Consider the following 26,630-nt stretch of genomic DNA (forward strand, 5'->3'; position numbering starts at 1 on the left):
ACTATATATAGGTTACATCCATGCACCCCTCCCTGTTCTTAGCGGTTCCATTAGTCTCAATACTGGCACAACAGGCTTCAGTCTCGACAAACCACTTGACAAGTGAAGCCAAGGCCAGACCTTTCCCATAATCCCTGAGGTTCCCACCCAGCTTTGGCAGGGAGCCACAGACTGCACGCATTACTGAGACGGGGATGATTATGTCCCAGCTTCAGTGCTGTGTAGGACATGATTGGTGGGGGGTGGCATCAAAGAACTGGACCCAAAGCTCTCCTGGTAGGGGTGTTATCTGGATGCCATTGTGGATTGGTCATGGTATGGTTATTTTTTTTCATTTTTTTGTGCGCAAGCAAGAAAGTTGCGAATTATGTAACTGTGTGGCTCTGTGGGTTAACAATGCCCATCTTCAGAAGGTCACAGGTTCCAGTCCCAGTGTGGCTCTGTGGGTTAACAATGCCTATCTTCAGAAGGTCACAGGTTGCAGTCCCAGTGTGGCTCTGTGGGTTAACAATGTCCATCTTCAGAAGGTCACAGGTTCCAGTCCCCATGTGGCTCTGTAGTGACTTCACCATTGGGCCCTTACCCCTTTTGCTCCATCTGGCTGCACATTTTTGAGTTTCCCCTCATTTAACACACCTGGTTCAACTCCTTGTGCTAATTACCACACAGCTCTTGACCTGAATCATTTATACTGGAACAGGGAAAGAACTAAGCTACACTGGGTTCCGGCCCCCCAGGACTGGATTTGGACAGCCCTGCTGTAGGGAAGTCGTACATTTCTGTTTAATGGTTGTCATAATCTGTCAGTTATTCACTTAAGTTTAACTTAAATGAAAGTGTGCTTTGCTAGAAGTTTCCTGCATAGAATGAGTCATTCATTGCGTAACTTAAATTGCATGAATGAGGGTGTGGTATGCACAGATATTCCTCCCATCCCTTCTGTCCATAGTCATGGAGAGAATCTCACATAATGCCCGTCACTGTTAGCCCAAGCAATGATGTGCTGCTTACCTAAACCATTTATTTTATATAGCATGTGCCAATGGCCCGCTTTAGCTTTATTTTTAGCATTAATATACCTTGTTTGGGTATTAGCTGCACTCTTTGCATTGTTGTGACCATGCTATTGTTATGTATTGTTATGGACAATGCTTATTGGTGGACTATTGTTATGGACCATGCTTATTGTTGGGCTGTTGTTTTCTTAAATGTACTATAGACTTAAAGATGCAGAAATATAGGTACTTTAAAAAACGATTTAATATTTTTCACAAGTTGAATGAATTGAAGCATTTTTAACAGTAACATAACAAAAAGGTAGTTATGTACAAGGCTCTTAAGATATACAGTACTGTGCAAAAGTCTTAGGCAGTCCAAAGAAATGTTTAAAGCTGTTTATCTGACTAGCAAGTGTACTTTGGCTTAGAACAAATAACACAATTTAACATTAGAACATGTGCAAATTAAGAGTAACACAATAAAAACTAGTAATACTTTCTTATCTTTTCTAAAGAGTTACTGATATCTAGTTGGATGGCTAGACGAACACTGCTTCAGTTCCCAAACTTCTCCTCAGGGGCACCTCAGCCGTTCCATGATTTTGTTAAATTTCACCAGCAGTTCAATTAAATAGTTAAATATATTGGTTTAAGGGGCGGCATGGTGGTGCAGTGGTTAGCACTGTTGCCTCACACCTCTGGGACCCGGATTTGAGTCTCCGCCTGGGTCACATGTGTGTGGAGTTTGCATGTTCTCCCCATGTCGTCGTGGGGTTTCTCCAATTAGAGAGTCGGCTAATTGGAGTTGCTAAATTGCCCATAGGTGTGCATGTGTGAGTGAATGGTGTGTGAGTGTGCCCTGTGATGGGCTGGCCCCCCATCCTCGGTTGTTCCCTGCCTCGTGCCCATTGCTTCCGGGATAGGCTCCGGACCCCCCCGACCCAGTAGGATAAGCGGTTTGGAAAATGGATGGATGGATATTGGTTTAAAAAGTCTGTGACAGATTGACTAGCTGTATGAGGTGTGCTAGTGGCCAAGTCAAAAAATACATGCTTGCACTGGATGGTCGCTGCAAATACTAGGATGATTTTAGCAGAAGTTTTGAAATGGCTAAGCTGACACACTTTGACAGGTATAATATCATATCTAAACATCATTTTCTTTGCCTGCCTAAGGCTTTTGCACAGTACTGTAATTCATTCTTCCCTTGCTACTTAGTCACTAATCTTTTATCCATTTGCCTTCATAGCATGTGCTGGCATTGATTTGTTCTGCCTGTACAGGACGTGTTGGCATTGATTTGTTCTGCCTGTATAGCATGTGCTGGCATTGATTTGTTCTGCCTGTATAAGATGTGCTGGCATTGATTTGTTCTGCCTGGTGTTGGTTCATAGGCGATACCGTCCCGAAGGAAGATAGTCCTTTTATCGACAGAGACAATGACCAGGAGAGCTATTATGATGGAAAGAACATGGCACTTTTTGAGGTGAGCCTCTGTACTCGATTCACATGTAATATGGATCATTTTTTTCTGTTGTTTTTAGAAATCATAAATGGCACTTAACATTTGCAGGAATACAACTTGTAAAATTTTACTTTTTGTCTACTCAGCATTTCCTGTATACAATAAGGGTTTTACTGTTCACAGAAGAAAACTTGACTTATAATGTTTATTTACTAAAGGATTTACTGCTCCTTTGATGGCAATGAAATATATCTGTGCTCCATAGACTTAAACAGGAATGATAATTTGTCATGTTGCTACAATTTTTATTCGCAAAATATTCTCATTTTAAATGTTATATATCATCATAACTTGCAAGTGAGCTTACGGAGAGCCCCTTCTCCGTTTGCGAGGAGCAAGCTTAGGGAGAGCCCCTTCTCCGTTTGCGAGGAGCGAGCTTAGGGAGAGACCCTTCTCCGTTTGCGAGGAGCGAGCTTAGGGAGAGCCCCTTTTCCGTTTGCGAGGAGCGAGCTTAGGGAGAGCCCCTTTTCCGTTTGCGAGGAGCGAGCTTAGGGAGAGCCCCTTCTCCGTTTGCGAGGAGCGAGCTTAGGGAGAGCCCCTTCTCCGTTTGTGAGGAGCAAACTTACGGAGAGCCCCATCTCCGTTTGTGAGGAGCGAGCTTAGGGAGAGCCCCTTCTCTGTTTGTGAGGACCAAGCATGCGGAGAGCCCCTTCTCCGTTTGCGAGGAGCGAGCTTAGGGAGAGCCCCTTCTCCGTTTGTGAGGAGCAAGCTTAGGGAGAGACCCTTCTCCGTTTGCGAGGAGCGAGCTTAGGGAGAGCCCCTTTTCCGTTTGCGAGGAGCGAGCTTAGGGAGAGCCCTTTCTCCGTTTGTGAGGAGCGAGCTTAGGGAGAGCCCATTCTCCATTTGCGAGGAGCGAGCTTACTGAGAGCCCCTTCTCCGTTTGTGAGGAGCGAGCTTAGGGAGAGCCCCTTCTCCGTTTGCGAGGAGCGAGCTTAGGGAGAGCCCTTTCTCCGTTTGCGAGGAGCGAGCTTAGGGAGAGCCCTTTCTCCGTTTGCAAGGAGCGAGCATACGGAGAGCGCCTTCTCCGTTTGCAAGGAGCGAGCTTACGGAGAGCCCCTTCTCCATTTGCGAGGAGCGAGCTTAGGGAGAGCCCCTTCTCTGTTTGCGAGGAGCGAGCTTAGGGAGAGCCCCTTCTTCGTTTGCGAGGAGCGAGCTTAGGGAGACCCCCTTCTCCATTTGCGAGGAGCGAGCTTAGGGAGAGCCCTTTCTCCATTTGCAAGGAGCGAGCATACGGAGAGCCCCTTTTCCGTTTGCGAGGAGCGAGCTTAGGGAGAGCCCCTTCTCCGTTTGTGAGGAGCGAGCTTAGGGAGACCCCCTTCTCCGTTTGCGAGGAGCGAGCTTAGGGAGAGCCCTTTCTGCATTTGCGAGGAGCAAGCATACGGAGAGCCCCTTTTCCGTTTGTGAGGAGCGAGCTTAGGGAGAGCCCCTTCTCCGTTTGTGAGGAGCGAGCTCATGGAGAGCCCCTTCTCTGTTTGTGAGGAGCGAGCTTACGGAGAGCCCATTTTCTGTTTGCGAGGAGCGAGCTTAGGGAGAGCCCTTTCTCCGTTTGCAAGGAGCGAGCTTAGGGAGAGCCCTTTCTCCGTTTGCAAGGAGCTAGCATACGGAGAGCCCCTTTTCCATTTGCGAGGAGCGAGCTTAGGGAGACCCCCTTCTCCGTTTGCGAGGAGCGAGCTTAGGGAGAGCCCTTTCTCCGTTTGCAAGGAGCGAGCATACAGAGAGTCCCTTTTCCGTTTGCGAGGAGCGAGCTTAGGGAGAGGCCCTTCTCCATTTGTGAGGAGCGAGCTTACGGAGAGCCCCTTCTCCGTTTGTGAGGAGCGAGCATACGGAGAGCCCCTTCTCTGTTTGCGAGGAGCGAGCTTAGGGAGAGCCCCTTCTCCGTTTGCGAGGAGCGAGCTTAGGGAGAGCCCCTTCTCCGTTTGCAAGGAGCGAGCTTACGGAGAGCCCCTTCTCCGTTTGCGAGGAGCAAGCTTAGGGAGAGCCCCTTCTCCGTTTGCGAGGAGCGAGCTTACGGAGAGCCCCTTCTCTGTTTGTGAGGAACGGCCTAACTGAGAGCCCCTTCTCCGCTTGCAGGAGGAGATGGACAGTAACCCAATGGTGTCCTCGCTACTCAACAAACTGGCTAACTACACCAACCTGACGCAGGGAGTGGTGGAGCATGAGGAGGCCGAGAATGAGGAGGGAGCCAAGAGGAAAACTGTCAAGGTGGGTCACCTTTCCAAATCGTGGGATCGTCCGCCTGCCGCGACCTCCATGTGTCATGGGGAGAAATCTGCTTCAGTGTTACGCCTTGTGGCATTTGCAGCAACTCGTCCTGGCTCTCAAACGATAAGATTCTGTTAACTTCAGTAAACAGTCAGGCTGATGTTGGTGTGGCTTGTGTCCTGCGAGTGACAGTTCTCCCTAAAAACACTGTAGCCTCGCCAGCCACAAATCAAAGAAATTTAAAAACACTTGCAGTCTCCCCATGTCAGTGCTTCTGTAGATTGTTATTATAGCAGAATATACCAGGAAATGTAAGCATATGAACTGCAGCCCAGCATATTCAGTGCGGAATCACTGGTATTCAGTGTGCCAGCTGGCCCACTGGCTCTCAGTTATCTCTCATGCCAAACCTATTGTTCTCATGCCAAACCTATTGTTCAGGTTTCTTCCTTCTAGATCTTATTAGTATATAAAAAGTGCCCAAGTTGCAACCACAGAATGCTGGTCCTACTCCCTGCCAGGTTCTCCCTGCCATCACACATTTAGGCTGGATACTGGACTCGCTGGATTAGTTAGGAGAGGCTCAGTGTTCAGCGTAGGACCAGGGAGAGAGTCTGCTGTCAGGGATCACTGCAAGCCAGGCTAAGGAGGGCTCACTGTGTGCGTAGAGAAACAACAGTGTGTGGCCAGAGGAGGGAGAGAGTCTGCTGTCAGGGATCACTGTAAGCCAGGCTAAGGAGGGCTCACTGTGTGCGTAGAGAAACAACAGTGTGTGGCCAGAGGAGGGAGAGAGTCTGCTGTCAGGGATCACTGTAAGCCAGGCTAAGGAGGGCTCACTGTGTGCGTAGAGAAACAACAGTGTGTGGCCAGAGGAGGGAGAGAGTCTGCTGTCAGGGATCACTGTAAGCCAGGCTAAGGAGGGCTCACTGTGTGCGTAGAGAAACAACAGTGTGTGGCCAGAGGAGGGAGAGAGTCTGCTGTCAGGGATCACTGTAAGCCAGGTTAAGGAGGGCTCACTGTGTGTGTAGAGAAACAACAGTGTGTGGCCAGAGGAGGGAGAGAGTCTGCTGTCAGGGATCACTGTAAGCCAGGCTAAGGAGGGCTCACTCTGTGTGTAGAGAAGCAACAGTGAGTGGCCAGAGGAGGGAGAGAGTCTGCTGTCAGGGATCACTGTAAGCCAGGCTAAGGAGGGCTCACTGTGTGTGAAGTGAAGAATCAGTGTGTGGCCAGAGGAGGGAGAGAGTCTGCTGTCAGGGATCACTGTAAGCCAGGCTAAGGAGGGCTCACTGTGTGTGTAGAGAAACAACAGTGTGTGGCCAGAGGAGGGAGAGAGTCTGCTGTCAGGGATCACTGTAAGCCAGGCTAAGGAGGGCTCACTCTGTGTGTAGAGAAGCAACAGTGTGTGGCCAGAGGAGGGAGAGAGTCTGCTGTCAGGGATCACTGTAAGCCAGGCTAAGGAGGGCTCACTGTGTGTGAAGTGAAGAATCAGTGTGTGGCCAGAGGAGGGAGAGAGTCTGCTGTCAGGGATCACTGTAAGCCAGGCTAAGGAGGGCTCACTGTGTGCGTAGAGAAGCAACAGTGTGTGGCCAGAGGAGGGAGAGAGTCTGCTGTCAGGGATCACTGTAAGCCAGGCTAAGGAGGGCTCACTGTGTGCGTAGAGAAGCAACAGTGTGTGGCCAGAGGAGGGAGAGAGTCTGCTGTCAGGGATCACTGTAAGCCAGGCTAAGGAGGGCTCACTGTGTGTGTAGAGAAGCAACAGTGTGTGGCTTGAAATGATTGATGTGGAATATAGGGCATGCTTAAATTTAAGCCAGTTTAAGGCTCAGAAGCTTAACTGCTGATTCTGATCTATTTCGTTGGTCTTCAGTGCTGTTGATATAAGAACTGTTGCCTGACCACCTGGAACCAGGAGCCATTCTCACATTTTTTCAACAACTATGTATATACATTTTACCATTGTGCAGAGGGACTGAGATGGTGTTGTGTTGATTTCTGGTGATGTGATGAAAAGCTCATGCAGGAGGCTGCCTGGATTCCTGCCAGTTTATACAGCAGACTAAAAATGTGAGAAAGGGAAGCTGTAAGTAAGGGGACCTTAATCAGTTAAGAGGCCACAGTCTTCAAATCTCAGCTGACAGAGTAGTCTGTGGTCTTCTGCTCTGAATGTAACGGTAGGTTCCTCCCTTCCTGCCACAGAGTCCACAGATGGGCACCTTCTTTGGCGTCTACCTGCCCTGCCTGCAGAACATTCTGGGCGTCATCCTCTTCCTGCGCCTCACCTGGATTGTGGGCACCGCGGGCATCTTGGAAGCCTTTGCAATTGTCTTCATGTGCTGCTCCTGTGTGAGTATCGTGGGCTTCCTGGCAAGCAGGCTACTCAGGTGCCATGTGATCACTCTGTGTCATGTGATCGCTCTGTGTCATGTGCTGTTCCTCAGTGAGTATCGCAGGCTCCCGGATAAGCAGGCTACTAAATTGTCACCTAATCACTCTGTGTCATGTGATCACTCTATGTCATGTGATCACTCTGTCATGTGGTACACGAAGCAGAACTCTAGACGCACTGCAACTAAGCCCCATGCCGTACCCGCACCGTACTCCAGCCATACCCGCGCCATATCCGAGCCGTACCCGCGCCGCACCCGAGCCGTATCCAAGCCATACCCGCACCGTACCTGCACCATGCCCATACCGTACCCACTCCGTACCCAAGCCGTACCCACGGCGTACTCCAGCTGTACCCGAGCCGCACCCGCACCGTACCTGAGCTGCACCCACACCATACCCGAGCCGTACTCCAGCCGTACCCACGCTGCACCCGAGCCGTACCCGCACCGCACCCGAACCCATACCGGCGTCGTACCCGCGCCGTACCCGAGCTGTACCCGCCTTGTACCTGCGCCGCACCCACGCCGTACTCCAGCCGCACCCGTGCCGTGCCCGAGCCACACCCGCGCCGTGCCCGAGCCGCACACGCGCCGCGCCCGAGCCGCACCCATGCCGTACCCGAGCCACACCCGCGCCGTGCCCGCGCCCGAGCCGCACCCGCGTTGTGCCCGAGCCGCACCCGTGCCGTACCCGAGCCGCACCCGCGCCTTACCCGAGCCGTACCCGCGCCGCACCCACGCCGTACTCCAGCCGCACCCGTGCCGTACCCGAGCCACACCCGCGCCGTGCCCGAGCCGCACCCGCGCCGCGCCCGAGCCGCACCCGCGTTGTGCCCGAGCCGCACCCGTGCCGTGCCCGAGCCGCACCCGCGCCGTGCCCGAACCGCACCCGCGTTGTGCCTGAGCCGCACCCGTGCCGTACCCGAGCCACACCCGCGCCGTGCCCGAGCCGCACCCGCGCCGCGCCCGAGCCGCACCCGCGTTGTGCCCGAGCCGCACCCGTGCCGTACCCGAGCCACACCCGCGCCGTGACCGAACCCATACCGGCGTCGTACCCGCGCCGTACCCGAGCTGTACCCGCCTTGTACCCGCGCCTTACCCGAGACGTACCTGCGCCGCACCCACGCCGTACTCCAGCCGCACCCGTGCCGTACCCGAGCCACACCCGCGCCATACCTGCGCTGCACCCAAAGCCATACCTGCGCCATACCCGTGCCGTACCTGAGCTGTACCCGAGCCGTACCCATGCCGTACCCGTACTGCACTTGAGCCATACCCGCGCCATACCCGAGCCGCACCCGTGCCGTACCTGAGCTGTACCCGAGCCGTACCCATGTCGTACCCGTACTGCACTTGAGCCATACCAGCGCCATACCAACACCGTACTCGCGCCATACCCGAGCCGTACCCGCGCTGACTCAGCCCAGCACACCAGCAGGACCAGAAGCATGACCAAACTGTGCTAGTTGCATCACCAGCATCTGACTGGTCAAAATGCACAGGGATACCTGTGTTCTAGGCATGGATTATCTGAGGGATGCAAGGGCATATTCCACATATTATTCATTATTAGTAGTATCGCACGTCATGATCTATTAATGAGATGGTGGCCACCGCCACCAGTGTATGAATGAGTGTGTGAATGGGTGAATGTGTGGCATAAAATGTAAAGTGCTTTGAGTACTCGTAGGTGTAGAAAAGCGCTATAACTTGGTCCATTTACCATAACTTGGAACTTGAAAATTTTCAACCTTCTACTTAACAAGGTACTACAGAACAGCTGAATGGAATGGATTCGTAATGCAGTTTTTCCGCTCACGTTGGATGCCTACATAAGATGGGGATTCTCTCTCTTGCTAGCAGAAATGAGCACACAGTAAACCATGATGTACACCGTGTGAACAGTAAATAACCCTCTCTTCCATTTTACGTCACTGTCGCTTTCCAAACCCAGCAACGCCTTTTCCAAGCCGACCCTTCTGCAATGGAAACTCCCCCAGGGAAACCAGGGAGAGGATGTGTTTTAGTCACATGTTACTCTTTGAGTAAAGCTGCAGCGGAGATGCCTGCTACTTTGGCCCTGGTGCTTATGTGGGTGTGAGACCCACTGCTGACCAAACTCCCCCAGGGAAACCAGGGAGAGGATGTGTTTTAGGTTATGTGGGTGTGAGACCCACTGCTGACCAAACTCCCCCAGGGAAACCAGGGAGAGGATGTGTTTTAGGTTATGTGGGTGCTTCGGCACTGGGCTCTGGGCGCCTGGATGCATCATGCACAGACTTCTCTTTCAGGCTGGGAACATACTGTAAGACACTGTAAGACCCCCCTTCCCCCCAGGTTCAGGGACTCGAAAACTGCACTGTGATTAAGCACAGCTCTTTCAGCGTGGCCATCGAGCCCATTTAGTGATGTGTGACGCCCTCGTCTCTCCCGTAGACCATGCTGACTGCCATCTCCATGAGTGCCATAGCCACCAACGGCGTTGTGCCAGGTGAGATCTCACTCTCTCGCAGTGTGGGATGTACGTTCTGCTTTTAACGGATGCACTAAAGAACAGGTTATTCTGCATTCTGTCAGTACAGTGTTCTGTCTATACTGCACACTGCACAGTCCTGGGCTGAAGCTGTGAAGATGCTTCTGTAGTCAATCTCCTTATCCTCAGCATGTCATTCTCTCTCTCTCTGAAGCAGTAGCTTTGCTGTTCTCCATTTCTCCAGATGTTTTCTGATACATGGCTTTACTCACTCACCTCTCCTGGCAGCTGGTGGGTCCTACTACATGATCTCCAGGTCTCTGGGCCCAGAGTTTGGCGGCGCCGTGGGTCTCTGCTTCTACCTGGGCACCACTTTTGCCGGATCCATGTACATCCTGGGAACCATCGAGATCTTCCTGGTACGCGAGTTCACATGACTCTCCTACAATGTGCTGTCTCAGACAATAATGGACAATAATGGAATTTAAACTGTGGACACCGAGAGCAGGTTGGGCTCGCAGCAGTTATAGCTGCTTAATACTTGTGTTTCTGTGCCTGTTGATCACCGACACTGTGCCTACAGATGACAAATGACAAGGCTTAGCTTTTTCACAAATATGTTTTTTATATAGGATTTAGTTCGTAGCCTAGTGTTGCTTTTCTTCATTAAAAAACGTGGTTTGAAATTTCATTTTCAACTTGTAATTTCTAAATTTCTTCTGTGAGTGTGGGGTCTGTGTGTCCTCCGTGGGGTTTAAACCCCACCCTGCTCTGTGAGTGTGGGGTCTGTGTGTCCTCCGTGGGGTTTAAACCCCACCCTGCTCGGTGAGTGTGGGGTCTGTGTGTCCTCCATGGGGTTTAAACCCCATCCTGCTCTGTGAGTGTGGGCTCTGTGTGTCCTCCGTGGGGTTTAAACCCCATCCTGCTCTGTGAGTGTGGGGTCTGTGTGTCCTCTGTGGGGTTTAAACCCCATCCTGCTCTGTGAGTGTGGGCTCTGTGTGTCCTCCGTGGGGTTTAAACCCCACCCTGCTCTGTGAGTGTGGGGTCTGTGTGTCCTCCATGGGGTTTAAACCCCATCCTGCTCTGTGAGTGTGGGCTCTGTGTGTCCTCCGTGGGGTTTAAACCCCACCCTGCTCTGTGAGTGTGGGGTCTGTGTGTCCTCCATGGGGTTTAAACCCCATCCTGCTCTGTGAGTGTGGGGTCTGTGTGTCCTCCCTGGGGTTTAAACCCCACCCTGCTCTGTGAGTGTGGGGATTGTGTGCCCTCCCTGGGGTTTAAACCCCACCCTGCTCTGTGAGTGTGGGGGGATGGATGGATGGAGGGATGGATGGATAGACAGATGAATGGGTGGAGGGATATCTGCAGTGCAGACGATGTATGGATGGATGGATGGATAGGTAGGTGGGTGGATGGTTGTATGGATGGATGGATGGATAGGTAGGTGGGTGGATGGATGTATGATGGATGGATGGATGGACAGGTAGGTGGGTGGATGGATGTATGGATGGATGGATGGATGGATAGGTGGGTGGATGGATAGGTAGGTGGGTGGATGGATGTATGGATGGATGAATGGATGGATGGATAGGTGGGTGGATGGATATCTGCGGTGTTCCTAAGAACTTAAGCTTCCACCTCCCCCTCCTGCACTCCCCAGACCTACATCGTGCCCAGTGTGGCCATCTTCACAGCAGAGAAGAAGGAGGATGAGGCTGCAGCCATGCTGAACAACATGCGCGTTTACGGCACGGGCTGCCTGCTCTTCATGGCCCTGCTGGTCTTCGTGGGGGTCAAGTACGTCAACAAAATGGCACTGGTCTTCCTCTCCTGCGTGGTGCTCTCCATCATAGCCATCTACGCCGGGGTCATCAAGACCGTCGTCGACCCTCCCCACTTCCCGTGAGTGATGGCATTCTGCACTGGCGACACAAATGGAATCATGCTTTGTGTAAACTCTGCATCACTATGGGTGACCTACCTTATAACCATTACTTACTAGCTACTACATACATTTAGGAAGGCAGTGACCTAAAACAGAAATGAATGGTTTGTTTTATAGGACCTTCATGTAATAATATTTCTATGCTTTCTTCTTTGTGAAAGTGATTCTAGCTGTGGTTCCAGGTCACTGTAACACCATATCCTTGCAACCATCCATCTTTTGTAGTGCTTGGGCCTGTGCAACACAGAATAGGTTTACTTATTCAGCAGATGCTCTTATGCAAAGTGACATACAATTTCAGAGAGCAGGGTCAGCCAGCGGGGTTAAGGACCTCGCTCAAAGGCCCAATGATGACATCGCTCTGCTAATCCTCAGATTTGAACCAGCAGCCTTCTGATCCTGGGCACAGTTTTTGTAAGCCACAGAGCCACACATCACCATCCCCACAGCTTTGTTTTAAACATGCTTCTTTCTACGGTACCTTCTGCAGGATCTGCCTCTTGGGGAACAGAATCTTGGAGAACCTCGACTTTGACAAGTGCCTGAAGAGGGAGGTGGTCAACAATATGACAGTGGCCACCAGACTATCGACCTTGTTCTGTGACAGCCCGTTCCAGGAAGAGACCTGTGATGAGTACTTCAAGCTCAACAATGTGACGGAGATCGAAGGCATCCCTGGTCTGTTCAGCGGGGTCATCTCAGGTGAGGAGTAGATGGGGTACGGGAGAATCATCTCAGGTGAGGAGCAGGTGGGGTACAGGAGGACCATCTCAGGTTAGGAGGAGGTGGGCTAAGGGAGGACCATCTCAGGTGAGGAGATTAGGTAGAGTGGGGCCATTTCAGGTGAGGACGTGGAGTATGGGAGGGCCATCTCAGGTGAGGAGGAGGTGGGCTAAGGGAGGACCATCTCAGGTGAGGAGATTAGGTAGAGTGGGGCCATCTCAGGTGAGGACGTGGAGTATGGGAGGGCCATCTCAGGTGAGGACGTGGCGTATGGGAGGGCCATCTCAGGTGAGGACGTGGCGTATGGGAGGGCCATCTCAGGTGAGGACGTGGAGTATGGGAGGGCCATCTCAGGTGAGGACGTGGAGTATGGGAGCGCCATCTCAGGTGAGGACGTGAGGTACGGGAGGGCCATCTCAGGTGAGGACGTGGAGTATGGGAGGGCCATCTCAGGTGAGGACGTGGAGTATGGGAGGGCCATCTCAGGTGAGGACGTGGCGTATGGGAGGGCCATCTCAGGTGAGGACGTGGCGTATGGGAGGGCCATCTCAGGTGAGGACGTGGCGTATGGGAGGGCCATCTCAGGTGAGGACGTGGAGTATGGGAGGGCCATCTCAGGTGAGGACGTGGAGTATGGGAGGGCCATCGCAGGTGAGGACATGAGGTATGGGAGGGCCATCTCAGGTGAGGACGTGGAGTATGGGAGGGCCATCGCAGGTGAGGACATGAGGTACGGGAGGGCCATCTCAGGTGAGGACGTGGAGTATGGGAGGGCCATCTCAGGTGAGGACGTGGAGTATGGGAGGGCCATCTCAGGTGAGGACGTGGAGTATGGGAGGGCCATCTCAGGTGAGGACGTGAGGTACGGGAGGGCCATCTCAGGTGAGGAGGTGGTGGGGTACAGGAGCAAACTCTTAGGTGAGGAGGAAGTGGGGTAAGGGAGTGCACTCTTAGGTGAGGAAATTAGGTAGAGGAGCGACATCTCATGTGAGGACGTGGAAAACACAGCATTACCTTTAAAGAGCAGCCTCAGCTTAATAGAAAATGCAATGTTACCTTTAAAGGAGCAACACAAATAGCCACGTCAGTGGGAAATTGGTTCAAACCGGCTAACGTAGCTGCAGCTAACATGGATGGAAAACAAGCCTAGTTCACTGTGACTAGCAGTGAGAAGCAGCACAGAGGGCACTCCATCTTCCGGGAGCCAAACAAGGAAGGAGCTCCTGGATGGAAACAGGCCCGGCCACTTTATTTTTGCGAGCTGACACATTGTTTGAGGCATTAAAGCCAGCGTGCCTCGCTGCGCTCATCACTCTTAGGTGCAGCACACTGTGACATTCGGGTGCGCTGGGTAACAGGAGCCGCCGCTTGGCATGACCTGCATGTGACAGGTCTGTGTCTCTCCCCCTCCACCGCCTCAGATAACCTGTGGAGCAGCTACGGGCCCGGCGGCATGCTGGTGGAGAAGGCGGGGGTACCCCTCCAACCCGGCCCAGAACACCTCCAGGGATGGCAGCCTGCCCTACGTCTTCAACGACATCACCACTGTCTTCACGCTGCTGGTGGGCATCTACTTCCCCTCCGTGACAGGTAGGGGGCGGTCTGCCTCTTGTGCTTTGCTGGGCTGCCTGTGACATACGTAACACACTGGAAACTTGCATTAGCACACTGAGCAGATAATAGATACTAAAGCCGTGTGTCACCACTGCACGTCCCTCACTGACACAACAGCAAAATGATTTATTGAGTAGGAAAAGAATGACTGTGATACGGTGTGGAGCTACAAGGCATACTGAAAAGCAGCTATAAGGACAGTGCTTTGCCCCCTATCGGAGCCCGTAAGACCCTCCCCCACAAGGCATACTGAAAAGCAGCTATAAGGACAGTGCTTTGCCCCCTTTCGGAGCCCGTAAGACCCTCCCCCACAAGGCATACTGAAAAGCAGCTATAAGGACAGTGCTTTGCCCCCTTTCGGAGCCCGTAAGACCCTCCCCCACAAGGCATACTGAAAAGCAGCTATAAGGACAGTGCTTTGCCCCCTTTCGGAGCCCGTAAGACCCTCCAGCACAAGGCATACTGAAAAGCAGCTATAAGGACAGTGCTTTGCCCCCTTTCGGAGCCCGTAAGACCCTCCCCCACAAGGCATACTGAAAAGCAGCTATAAGGACAGTGCTTTGCCCCCTTTCGGAGCCCGTAAGACCCTCCCCCACAAGGCATACTGAAAAGCAGCTATAAGGACAGTGCTTTGCCCCCTTTCGGAGCCCGTAAGACCCTCCAGCACAAGGCATACTGAAAAGCAGCTATAAGGACAGTGCTTTGCCCCCTTTCGGAGCCCGTAAGACCCTCCCCCACAAGGCATACTGAAAAGCAGCTATAAGGACAGTGCTTTGCCCCCTATCGGAGCCCGTAAGACCCTCCCCCACAAGGCATACTGAAAAGCAGCTATAAGGACAGTGCTTTGCCCCCTATCGGAGCCCGTAAGACCCTCCCCCACAAGGCATACTGAAAAGCAGCTATAAGGACAGTGCTTTGCCCCCTATCGGAGCCCGTAAGACCCTCCCCCACAAGGCATACTGAAAAGCAGCTATAAGGACAGTGCTTTGCCCCCTATCGGAGCCCGTAAGACCCTCCCCCACAAGGCATACTGAAAAGCAGCTATAAGGACAGTGCTTTGCCCCCTATCGGAGCCCGTAAGACCCTCCCCCACAAGGCATACTGAAAAGCAGCTATAAGGACAGTGCTTTGCCCCCTATCGGAGCCCGTAAGACCCTCCCCCACAAGGCATACTGAAAAGCAGCTATAAGGACAGTGCTTTGCCCCCTTTCGGAGCCCGTAAGACCCTCCCCCACAAGGCATACTGAAAAGCAGCTATAAGGACAGTGCTTTGCCCCCTATCGGAGCCCGTAAGACCCTCCCCCACAAGGCATACTGAAAAGCAGCTATAAGGACAGTGCTTTGCCCCCTTTCGGAGCCCGTAAGACCCTCCCCCACAAGGCATACTGAAAAGCAGCTATAAGGACAGTGCTTTGCCCCCTATCGGAGCCCGTAAGACCCTCCCCCACAAGGCATACTGAAAAGCAGCTATAAGGACAGTGCTTTGCCCCCTTTCGGAGCCCGTAAGACCCTCCCCCACAAGGCATACTGAAAAGCAGCTATAAGGACAGTGCTTTGCCCCCTATCGGAGCCCGTAAGACCCTCCCCCACAAGGCATACTGAAAAGCAGCTATAAGGACAGTGCTTTGCCCCCTATCGGAGCCCGTAAGACCCTCCCCCACAAGGCATACTGAAAAGCAGCTATAAGGACAGTGCTTTGCCCCCTATCGGAGCCCGTAAGACCCTCCCCCACAAGGCATACTGAAAAGCAGCTATAAGGACAGTGCTTTGCCCCCTATCGGAGCCCGTAAGACCCTCCCCCACAAGGCATACTGAAAAGCAGCTATAAGGACAGTGCTTTGCCCCCTATCGGAGCCCGTAAGACCCTCCCCCACAAGGCATACTGAAAAGCAGCTATAAGGACAGTGCTTTGCCCCCTTTCGGAGCCCGTAAGACCCTCCCCCACAAGGCATACTGAAAAGCAGCTATAAGGACAGTGCTTTGCCCCCTATCGGAGCCCGTAAGACCCTCCCCCACAAGGCATACTGAAAAGCAGCTATAAGGACAGTGCTTTGCCCCCTATCGGAGCCCGTAAGACCCTCCCCCACAAGGCATACTGAAAAGCAGCTATAAGGACAGTGCTTTGCCCCCTTTCGGAGCCCGTAAGACCCTCCCCCACAAGGCATACTGAAAAGCAGCTATAAGGACAGTGCTTTGCCCCCTTTCGGAGCCCGTAAGACCCTCCAGCACAAGGCATACTGAAAAGCAGCTATAAGGACAGTGCTTTGCCCCCTATCGGAGCCCGTAAGACCCTCCCCCACAAGGCATACTGAAAAGCAGCTATAAGGACAGTGCTTTGCCCCCTTTCGGAGCCCGTAAGACCCTCCAGCACAAGGCACTGCGTATCGGCGTTGTTGTATTTGCACATGAAGGGTGACCTCCTGGGGTGTCAGCAGTGAGCAGTGAGCCGGGCCAGAAGCAGGCTGCTGGTGTGGCCTCTTCCCTCACTGGTGATAACCGAAGCAAATAAGCAGCTTCTTCACAAATGCTGGTGCGGCCACCTGCCCACTGCCCCCCCGACTCTCTCACCATCAGAATGTGCTGTCAGCCAATCCCTTTGGGTAACTTTAACACTTTTCCTTGCGTTACAAAAAGCTTAGCTAAGCCCTGTTGCTAAGAGATGTTCAGAAACTTTATACGCAGACTTGTTAGCATGATATATTTCAATCATATTCACTTATTATTTAATTTACATATATACATACACACACACACAGTAGATATATAAGCTTTGATTAGAACCTGTGTAGTTTTCGGTAATAGTATTTAAAAAGAGCCCTTGTATGGATGGGTCAGTCAGTCTTCTACAGAACAGAAATCTGGGCTACAGTGCTGCGGAAGCAATGCGCTGCTGTCCCAGTTACAGGGCTGCGGAAGCAGTGCGCTGCTGTCCCAGCTACAGGACTGCGGATGCAGTGCGCTATTGTCCCAGCTACAGGGCTGTGGAAGCAGTGCGCTTCTGTCCCGGTTAAAGGGCTGCGTAAGCAGTGCGCTGCTATCCCAGCTACAGGGCTGCGGACGCAGTGCGCTGCTGTCCCGGCTACAGGGCTGCGGAAGCAATGCGCTGCTGTCCCAGCTACAGGGCTGCAGAAGCAGTGCGCTGCTATCCCAGCTACAGGGCTGCTCACTGTTAATTTCACGGCACACACATGGATGACACTTATCATCACCAGCAGGGCTGTCGATGCAGGGCGCTGCTGTCCCAGCTACAGGGCTGCGGAAGCAGTGTGCTGCTATCCCAGCTACAGGGCTGCGGATGCAGTGCGCTGCTGTCCCGGCTACAGGGCTGCGGAAGCAATGCGCTGCTGTCCCAGTTACAGGGCTGCAGAAGCAGTGCGCTGCTATCCCAGCTACAGGGCTGCGGACGCAGTGCGCTGCTGTCCCGGCTACAGGGCTGCGGAAGCAATGCGCTGCTGTCCCAGCTACAGGGCTGTGGATGCAGTGCGCTGCTGTCCCAGCTACAGGGCTGCAGAAGCAGTGCGCTGCTATCCCAGCTACAGGGCTGCGGACGCAGTGCGCTGCTGTCCCGGCTACAGGGCTGCGGAAGCAATGCGCTGCTGTCCCAGCTACAGGGCTGTGGATGCAGTGCGCTGCTGTCCCAGCTACAGGGCTCTGGACGCAGTGCGCTGCTGTCCCAGCTACAGGGCTGCTCACTGTTAAATTCAGGGCACACACATGGATGACACTTATCGTCACCAGCAGGGCTGTGGATGCAGGGTGCTGCTGTCCCAGCTACAGGGCTGCGGAAGCAGTGCGCTGCTATCCCAGCTACAGGGCTGCGGACGCAGTGCGCTGCTGTCCCGGCTACAGGGCTGCGGAAGCAATGCGTTGCTGTCCCAGCTACAGGGCTGCAGAAGCAGTGCGCTGCTATCCCAGCTACAGGGCTGCTCACTGTTAATTTCAGGGCACACATATGGATGACACTTATCGTCACCAGCAGGGCTGTGGATGCAGGGCACTGCTGTCCCAGCTACAGGGCTGCGGAAGCAGTGCGCTGCTATCTCAGGTACAGGGCTGCGGACGCAGTGCGCTGCTGTCCCGGCTACAGGGCTGCGTAAGCAATGCGCTGCTGTCCCAGCTACAGGGCTGCGGAAGCAGTGCGCTGCTATCCCAGCTACAGGGCTGCGGACGCAGTGCGCTGCTGTCCCAGCTACAGGGTTATGAGCTGCATTCCCAGAAAGAGCAGGATGCTCGTGGGGGTGGCAGCAGGCCCACCCCCCACTCTGCACATCTCCTGTCCCAGTACTCCATTGAGGGGCCCGTGGGGGGCTGATTCCTGACAGCTGACTGTGTGTATATGTGGATTAGGTTTATATTAGTTTTTTAGACCAAATGTCCCCCACAATTTAATAAAAACCTGTTAATTTGACATTATGGGGCCCATTTTTCAGGTCCCCACAAAAATCTGTGAATGCAATCAATAAAGTAAAAATGCCAAAAGTCTCATATTTTGTTTGGTCACTGGTTGGTTAAGGTTAGTTCTGGGTAGAGGTTAAGGTCATCATGTTGGGATTAGCCTTTATGCCATAGAAATGAATGGAGAGTCTCCGCAAAGATATCCCTTCAGCAATCATGGCTGGCTCTAACAAACTGGGCTTTGCGACTTAGGATATGTCTGTGTTTCCTTCAGGAATCATGGCTGGCTCAAACAGGTCTGGAGACCTCCGAGATGCCCAGAGGTCCATTCCCACAGGAACCATCCTGGCCATTGTAACCACCTCTTTGATATGTATCTTTTCCATTGGTCCTGTTGAATTTGCCTGTGTGTGCATGTATGTGTGATTCACAAACCATTAAGATGCATTGACTTGCTTCAATGGTTCGTTTCCTTGACTGTGCCATGCAGACATGTCCTGTGTCCTGTTGTTTGGTTCATGTATTGAAGGTGTAGTTCTAAGAGACAAGTAAGTATCTTGTTATCCCCCCACGTCTATTGCAGCCTGTGTGTTCATGGCTCTTTCACTCACCTCTTGCTAGATCATTGTATTTGGAATCCCTTCAATGTTCTTCTCCGCCTTCATGAATGAGCCATTTCTTCCCCATCTGCTTCGACTGCCTTGTTCTGTGGCATCTCTGAAGAGCTTTCCAGACAAAGCGAGAGCACCGGGAACAGGAGGACTGCAGGGGAATATCTGTCTCCGGCTCAGAAAGGGCTGTGTCACTCAGCTGAAATGATGACTGATACATAATGAACAGGCTTCACTGCGGGTGACTAAAGCACCAGGGTATCGGGTGCTAATGACTGATCTGTGTGTGACTTTGTATGTGTGCTTTAGGTTCGGACACTCTGTCCATAAAAACCTGGTGATTGGTACATTGTCTTGGCCCTCGCCTTGGGTCATTGTCATCGGCTCCTTCTTCTCCTGCTGTGGGGCGGGGCTTCAGAGCCTCACTGGCGCCCCCCGGCTGCTGCAGGCCATTGCACGCGATGGCATAGTACCCTTCCTGCAGGTTAGTCCCTTCCTGTGTTACACCAGAGAGAATTGCATCAATCACAACCCTAAAAAACAGACTGAACTTATTGAAGGTTAAGCAGATAGAAAACACTTTTCAAGTTCAATTTACATTATACATCTTCTCAAACACCTGGATACTTGCCTGAAATGAGTCAGCAGTCACAAGGAGGCGGAGCTGATGCCCTGTGTATTACTGCAGGTGTTTGGCCACGGTAAGGCCAATGGGGAACCCACCTGGGCCCTGCTGCTGACTGCTGCCTTCTGTGAAATCGGGATACTGATCGCCTCCCTGGACGCTGTGGCCCCTATCCTGTCCATGTAAGGACATCCCCCTGGTCCCCCCCTGCGGGTTCCCCTGGTCATTGACGGCCGTCTATCTGCCTGCATGTTCTTCCTGACCTGCTGGTTCCCCTGGTCATTGACGGCCGTCTATCTGCCTGCATGTTCTTCCTGACCTGCGGGTTCCCCTGGTCATTGACGGCCGTCTATCTGCCTGCATGTTCTTCCTGACCTGCGGGTTCCCCTGGTCATTGACGGCCGTCTATCTGCCTGCATGTTCTTCCTGACCTGCGGGTTCCCCTGGTCATTGACGGCCGTCTATCTGCCTGCATGTTCTTCCTGACCTGCGGGTTCCCCTGGTCATTGACGGCCGTCTATCTGCCTGCATGTTCTTCCTGACCTGCGGGTTCCCCTGGTCATTGACGGTTGTCTATCTGCCCACAGGTTCTTCCTGATGTGCTACCTCTTTGTCAACCTGGCCTGTGCAGTACAGACACTGCTCCGCACCCCTAACTGGAGGCCCCGTTTCAAATTCTACCACTGGTGAGTCCCGCCCCTCCGTCACACATACATGTCACTGGGAACCAGTGTTCTCTGTTCCACTCTGATGCTCAGATTATTCAGCTGAGACATGAGAATGAATGATGACTGTATGCATGTGTCTGTGTATTTGTGTGTGTTTGTGTAATTATTACATTGTGGGGACCAGATTTCCCCAAAATGTGAAAAAAACCTGTATCTTTTTACCTTGTGGGTATCTTTTTTCAGTCATCACAAGGATAAGCTCAGTTTTACAAAAATCTGTGAATACAATCATGAAACTAAAAAGTCTTTTGTTTGCTCACTTAGGGTTAAGGTTAGGGCTGGGTAGGGGCTAAGGTTGTCATTGTTAGGAATAGTGTTTTTCCTGTAGAAATGAATGGCCGGACCCCACAAAGACAAGGTTGTGCATGTGTGTATATCTGTGTGTGTGTGTGTGTGTATATGTGTGTGTGTAGGTGTATATATCTGAGTGTGTATGTGTATGGGTGCATATGTGTGTGTGGGTGTATATGTCTGTGTGTGTGTATGTCTGTGTGTGTGTATATCTGTGTGTGTGGGTGTATATGTGTGTGTGTAGGTGTATATGTCTGTGTGTGTGTATGTCTGTGTGTGTATATGTGTGTGGGTGTATATGTGTGTGTGGGTGTATATATCTGTGTGTGTGTATGTGTGTGGGTGTATATGTGTGTGTATGTCTGTGTGTGTGTGTATGTCTGTGTGTGTGTATGTCTGTGTGTGTGTCTATATGTCTGTGTGTGTGTGTGTGTGTCTGTGTGGGTGTATATCTGTGTGTGTGTGGGTGTATATGTCTGTGGGTGTATATATCTGTGTGTGTGAGTGTATATGTATGTGTGTGTGTGTGTGAGAGTGAATATGTCTTTGTGTGTGGGTGTATATATCTGTGTGTGTGGATGTGTGTGGGTGTATATATCTGTGTCTGTGGGTGTATATGTGTGTCTGTATACAGTATGTCTGTGTGTGGGTGTATATATCCGTCAGCACTGTGCTGTCCTGAATGCATGGGCCTGTCGGTGCGGTGACGGCCGTCAGCACTGTGCTGTCCTGAATGCGTGGGCCTGTCGGTGCGGTGACGGCCGTCAGCACTGTGCTGTCCTGAATGCGTCGGCCTGTCGGTGCGGTGACGGCCGTCAGCACTGTGCTGTCCTGAATGCGTCGGCCTGTCGGTGCGGTGACGGCCGTCAGCACTGTGCTGTCCTGAATGCGTCGGCCTGTCGGTGCGGTGACGGCCGTCAGCACTGTGCTGTCCTGAATGCGTCGGCCTGTCGGTGCGGTGACGGCCGTCAGCACTGTGCTGTCCTGAATGCGTCGGCCTGTCGGTGCGGTGACGGCCGTCAGCACTGTGCTGTCCTGAATGCGTGGGCCTGTCGGTGCGGTGACGGCCGTCAGCACTGTGCTGTCCTGAATGCGTGGGCCTGTCGGTGCGGTGACGGCCGTCAGCACTGTGCTGTCCTGAATGCGTGGGCCTGTCGGTGCGGTGACGGCCGTCAGCACTGTGCTGTCCTGAATGCGTGGGCCTGTCGGTGCGGTGACGGCCGTCAGCACTGTGCTGTCCTGAATGCGTGGGCCTGTCGGTGCGGTGACGGCCGTCAGCACTGTGCTGTCCTGAATGCGTGGGCCTGTCGGTGCGGTGACGGCCGTCAGCACGGTGCTGTCCTGAATGCGTCGGCCTGTCGGTGCGGTGACGGCCGTCAGCACTGTGCTGTCCTGAATGCGTCGGCCTGTCGGTGCGGTGACGGCCGTCAGCACTGTGCTGTCCTGAATGCGTCGGCCTGTCGGTGCGGTGACGGCCGTCAGCACTGTGCTGTCCTGAATGCGTCGGCCTGTCGGTGCGGTGACGGCCGTCAGCACTGTGCTGTCCTGAATGCGTGGGCCTGTCGGTGCGGTGACGGCCGTCAGCACTGTGCTGTCCTGAATGCGTCGGCCTGTCGGTGCGGTGACGGCCGTCAGCACTGTGCTGTCCTGAATGCGTCGGCCTGTCGGTGCGGTGACGGCCGTCAGCACTGTGCTGTCCTGAATGCGTCGGCCTGTCGGTGCGGTGACGGCCGTCAGCACTGTGCTGTCCTGAATGCGTGGGCCTGTCGGTGCGGTGACGGCCGTCAGCACTGTGCTGTCCTGAATGCGTGGGCCTGTCGGTGCGGTGACGGCCGTCAGCACTGTGCTGTCCTGAATGCGTCGGCCTGTCGGTGCGGTGACGGCCGTCAGCACTGTGCTGTCCTGAATGCGTCGGCCTGTCGGTGCGGTGACGGCCGTCAGCACTGTGCTGTCCTGAATGCATCGGCCTGTCGGTGTGGTGACGGCCGTCAGCACTGTGCTGTCCTGAATGCCGCCTCTCTTCCTGCAGGACCCTTTCCTTCCTGGGCATGAGCCTCTGTCTCTCCCTCATGTTCATCTCCTCCTGGTATTACGCCCTGGTGGCCATGCTGATTGCTGGCTGCATCTACAAGTACATTGAGTACAGAGGGTAAGACTCATATTCACAGCTGCTAACTTGTTTCGATACCATGACTCAGCGCCGCATCTGTACATTGATTTATTCAGGCTGCTAGAGTCAGGTGTAAACAACTATTAAAGATCTGCCTTTCTATAAAATGTCAGCACGGTCTCCTTACACAAATTAGAAAGCTTAATGGTGCCTTAATGGTGCCAAACCATTTCTTGCAATAATAAATTGAATTTCTCAGATTGAGTTTGTTGAGAATATGTTTACATGGTCAATACTTTGCAGGATGCTTCAACCTGAAATCCAGACTATTTATTCTGCTGTATTCTGAATGTGTCCTTCAAGGCTATCTACACTAATGCCTTCTAGCACCTCCTTGTGGAAATCCAGGGTACTGCTCCTCCAGTAGCACACTTGTCTCTCTTTTCCTAGAGCGGAAAAGGAATGGGGTGATGGTATCCGGGGGCTGTCCCTCAATGCTGCACGCTACGCCCTCATCCGCCTGGAGGAGGCTCCGCCCCACACCAAGAACTGGAGGTGAGGAGGTGGTACAGAAGCGCTTTCTCCTGCTGCCAGCTCACGTGCCCCAAGAAGGTTTAACCCCGGTTCATTAACCACATGACACTATACCCCCCCCCCCGCAGACCCCAGCTGCTGGTGCTTCTGAACCTGGATGGAGAGCTGGCCGTGAAGCACCCCCGGCTGCTGTCCTTCACCACACAGCTGAAGGCTGGCAGGGGCTTGACCATCATCAGCTCCGTGCTCGAGGGCACCTACCTGACTAAGGGCACTGAGGCCAAACGGGCTGAGCAGGTGAGTGAGGCTTGGGGATATACAATCAGCCTCATTATTGCTGTTCCCAAGCTATTTCAGTCACCCATTACCAAGGAACTCTGAACAATTCCCCTTTCCGCTTATGCCGGAAAATAGTCATCTTAGGACATGGCGCCCCCTGCTGACAGAACTCAATATCTGGCAGCGAGGCAGGCTCTGCATGCAAAAATGCAGGAATGCCTTTGAGTTGTCAGACACATAATCGCTACTGTATAAGTTAACTTTTTGTGCAAGTATAATTACATTTTTGGATATGATGTGACTGACCTGGTTACTGTAGATGCCTTTTTGGTACCACTTTACAGTAAAGCTCCCTTTTGTCACTTGTAAATGGTAGTAACACAAAAAAATAAAACTGTTATAACTTGTTTAAAATTGTCTATTCATAATTTAGAAAGTGTTACAACCTATTTAATAACCAGATTATAAACCATTCATAAACCCTTTATTTCAGTAGCCTTATTGTAAAGTGGCATGATGTTTTTTCATGAGTTGCTTTTGGCCACATGGTGCCTGTTTACACCATGTAGAGGCTATATCGGCCAAAAATCTGTCCCCAGCTGAGCCTGCCCTACAGAGGCTGCATCGGCCAAAAATCTGTCCCCAGCTGAGCTTGCCCTACGGAGGCTGCCTCAGCCAAAAATCTGACCCCAGCTGAGCCTGCCCTACGGAGGCTGCATCGGCCAAAAATCTGTCCCCAGCTGAGCCTGCCCTACGGAGGCTACATCGGCCAAAAATCTGTCCCCAGCTGAGCCTGCCTTACGGAGGCTACATCGGCCAAAAATCTGTCTCCAGCTGAGCCTGCCCTACGTTGGCTGCATCGACCAAAAATCTGTCCCTAGCTGAGCCTGCCCTACGTTGGCTGCATCGGCCAAAAATCTGTCCCCAGCTGAGCCTGCCCTACAGAGACTACATCAGCCAAAAATCTGTCCCCAGCTGAGCCTGCCCTACAGAGGCTGCATCGGCCAAAAATCTGTCCCCAGCTGAGCCTGCCCTACAGAGGCTGCATCGGCCAAAAATCTGTCCCCAGCTGAGTCTGCCCTACAGAGGCTACATCGGCCAAAAATCTGTCCCCAGCTGAGCCTGCCCTACGTTAGCTGCATCGGCCAAAAATCTGTCCCTAGCTGAGCCTGCCCTACAGAGGCTGCATCGGCCAAAAATCTGTCCCCAGCTGAGTCTGCCCTACAGAGGCTACATCGGCCAAAAATCTGTCCCCAGCTGAGCCTGCCCTACGTTGGCTGCATCGGCCAAAAATCTGTCCCTAGCTGAGCCTGCCCTACAGAGGCTGCATCGGCCGAAAATCTGTCCCCAGCTGAGTCTGCCCTACAGAGGCTACATCGGCCAAAAATCTGTCCCCAGCTGAGCCTGCCCCACGTTGGCTGCATCGGCCAAAAATCTGTCCCCAGCTGAGCCTGCCCTACAGAGGCTGCATCGGCCAAAAATCTGTCCCCAGCTGAGTCTGCCCTACAGAGGCTACATCGGCCAAAAATCTGTCCCCAGCTGAGCCTGCCCTACGTTGGCTGCATCGGCCAAAAATTCACATCTTCGCTTTTAATCGCGCCCTTATAGTGTTTGTTAGGGTGGAGTGAGTGTTGCTTCCTCCCCGATCAGCTTTGATCGCTACGTTCCCCCCCGCTGGTCCCTGACCACAGGCCAGGCTTGCCGAATGCACAAGACACTGCTGCTGTGTGCTGGTGGCAGTAAATGAATATTTTTTTATATTTATAGTTTTATATTTTTTATTTTTATATTTAATTATTTGTCGTTTTTATGTATTATTATGTATGTCTAAGTGTCGTTTTGCTGTATGTTATTTATGACTCCTAATTGCAAGACAAATTCTCCTTTGAGGCAATAAAGGTTTCATTCATTCATTCATTAGTCTATGTGTAGCTATCAGTAAGAACTGCAATCAGGTAAGTCTCCGGTAGGAGATCTTAGATTTCCTGTTCTGTCAGATGATAATATTATAAGCATATTATAATCCTTCTAAGAGCATATAGAGAAGTTCCTGGCTGAAAATGGCTGGTGTTGGGTGGGGGCACTAACCTTCCCTCCACTGGATGTCTATCCTCGTCTGTGACACACGCAGAGCATCAAATCGGCCATGTCTGCGGAGAAGACGAAGGGCTTCTGCCACGTGGTGGTGTCCTCAAACCTGCGGGACGGCTTCTCCCACCTGATCCAGACGGCAGGGCTGGGGGGCATGAAGCACAACACTGTGCTGATGGCCTGGCCTGGCAACTGGAAGCAGACGGAGGACAGCCAGTCCTGGGGGAACTTCATCGGTATGCTTCACCACAGCTCTGCAGCACACTGAGCAGGGAGTTTGGCAGGATGTTATGCTCCTGGACTTCCGTACAGTTTAGGCCCTGGAGTTGCAGCGTTTATCAGTTTGTCAATGCTATAATAAGCACACCCTACTTACCCACAGAAACCATCAGGGAGACAACAGCGGCTCACCAGGCCCTGCTGGTGGCCAAGAACGTGGACAGCTTCCCAACCAACCTGGAGCGCCTGGAGGGAACCATCGATGTCTGGTGGATCGTGCATGATGGAGGGCTGCTCATGCTGCTGCCCTTCCTCTTCCATCAGCACAAGGTGCCTCTTGTCGCCTCCCCTCTGCAAAGTCACCCCTTCCCCTCCTCTCTGCGGAAGCACCCCTTCCCCTCTTCTCTGTGGAAGCACCGCTTCCCTTCCTCTCTGAGGAGTCACCCCTTCCTCTCCTCTCAGCCATCACCCCTTTCCCTCCTCTCTGCAGAAGCATCCCTTCCCCTCCTCTCTTCAGTCACCCCCTTCCCTTCTCTCTGTGGAAGCACTGCTTCCCCATCTCTCTCAGGAAGCACCCTTTCCCCTCCTCTCTTCAGTCACCCCTTCCCCTCCTCTCTGAGGACACACCCCTTCCCCTCCTCTCTTCAGTCACCCCTTCCCCTCCTCTCTGAGGGCACACCCCTTCCCCTCCTCTCTGCGGAAGCACTGCTTCCCCTCTTCTCTGAGAAAGCATCCCTTCCCCTCCTCTCTTCAGTCACCCCTTCCCCTCCTCTCTGAGGGCACACCCCTTCCCCTCCTTTCTGCAGAAGCACTGCTTCCCCTCTTCTCTGAGAAAGCATCCCTTCCCCTCCTCTCTTTAGTCACCCCTTCCCCTCCTCTCAGC

At 52.9% G+C, this 26,630-nt stretch overlaps 1 protein-coding gene and 1 long non-coding RNA gene across 9 annotated transcripts in view; both read left to right on the forward strand.

The window, feature by feature from the left end:
- Positions 1 to 26,630, forward strand: part of LOC125723981 (solute carrier family 12 member 7-like) — a 53,214-nt gene that overhangs the window by 14,340 nt on the left and 12,244 nt on the right. Inside the window, 19 exon segments of the mRNA XM_049000798.1 lie at positions 2,393 to 2,484; positions 4,594 to 4,725; positions 6,922 to 7,068; positions 9,549 to 9,603; positions 9,874 to 10,004; positions 11,243 to 11,484; positions 12,018 to 12,229; positions 13,672 to 13,726; positions 13,728 to 13,840; positions 18,534 to 18,632; positions 18,750 to 18,807; positions 19,180 to 19,354; positions 19,559 to 19,677; positions 20,083 to 20,181; positions 22,544 to 22,663; positions 23,075 to 23,179; positions 23,287 to 23,455; positions 25,569 to 25,764; positions 25,911 to 26,077. Coding sequence (XP_048856755.1) covers positions 2,393 to 2,484; positions 4,594 to 4,725; positions 6,922 to 7,068; positions 9,549 to 9,603; positions 9,874 to 10,004; positions 11,243 to 11,484; positions 12,018 to 12,229; positions 13,672 to 13,726; positions 13,728 to 13,840; positions 18,534 to 18,632; positions 18,750 to 18,807; positions 19,180 to 19,354; positions 19,559 to 19,677; positions 20,083 to 20,181; positions 22,544 to 22,663; positions 23,075 to 23,179; positions 23,287 to 23,455; positions 25,569 to 25,764; positions 25,911 to 26,077 — 2,486 coding nt within the window.
- LOC125723983 (uncharacterized) lies at positions 12,238 to 13,665 on the forward strand. 8 transcript variants are annotated; one of them, XR_007387094.1, is made up of 4 exons: positions 12,238 to 12,604; positions 12,671 to 12,736; positions 12,836 to 12,868; positions 13,001 to 13,665. It is a non-coding gene; the product is annotated as an uncharacterized LOC125723983 (long non-coding RNA). The 8 variants fall into 8 exon arrangements; XR_007387088.1 differs by having other exon boundaries at positions 12,671 to 12,868; XR_007387090.1 differs by lacking the exon at positions 12,836 to 12,868 and having other exon boundaries at positions 12,671 to 12,802.

Source organism: Brienomyrus brachyistius, unplaced genomic scaffold (assembly GCF_023856365.1).
Source record: "Brienomyrus brachyistius isolate T26 unplaced genomic scaffold, BBRACH_0.4 scaffold53, whole genome shotgun sequence".
NCBI lineage: Eukaryota > Metazoa > Chordata > Actinopteri > Osteoglossiformes > Mormyridae > Brienomyrus > Brienomyrus brachyistius.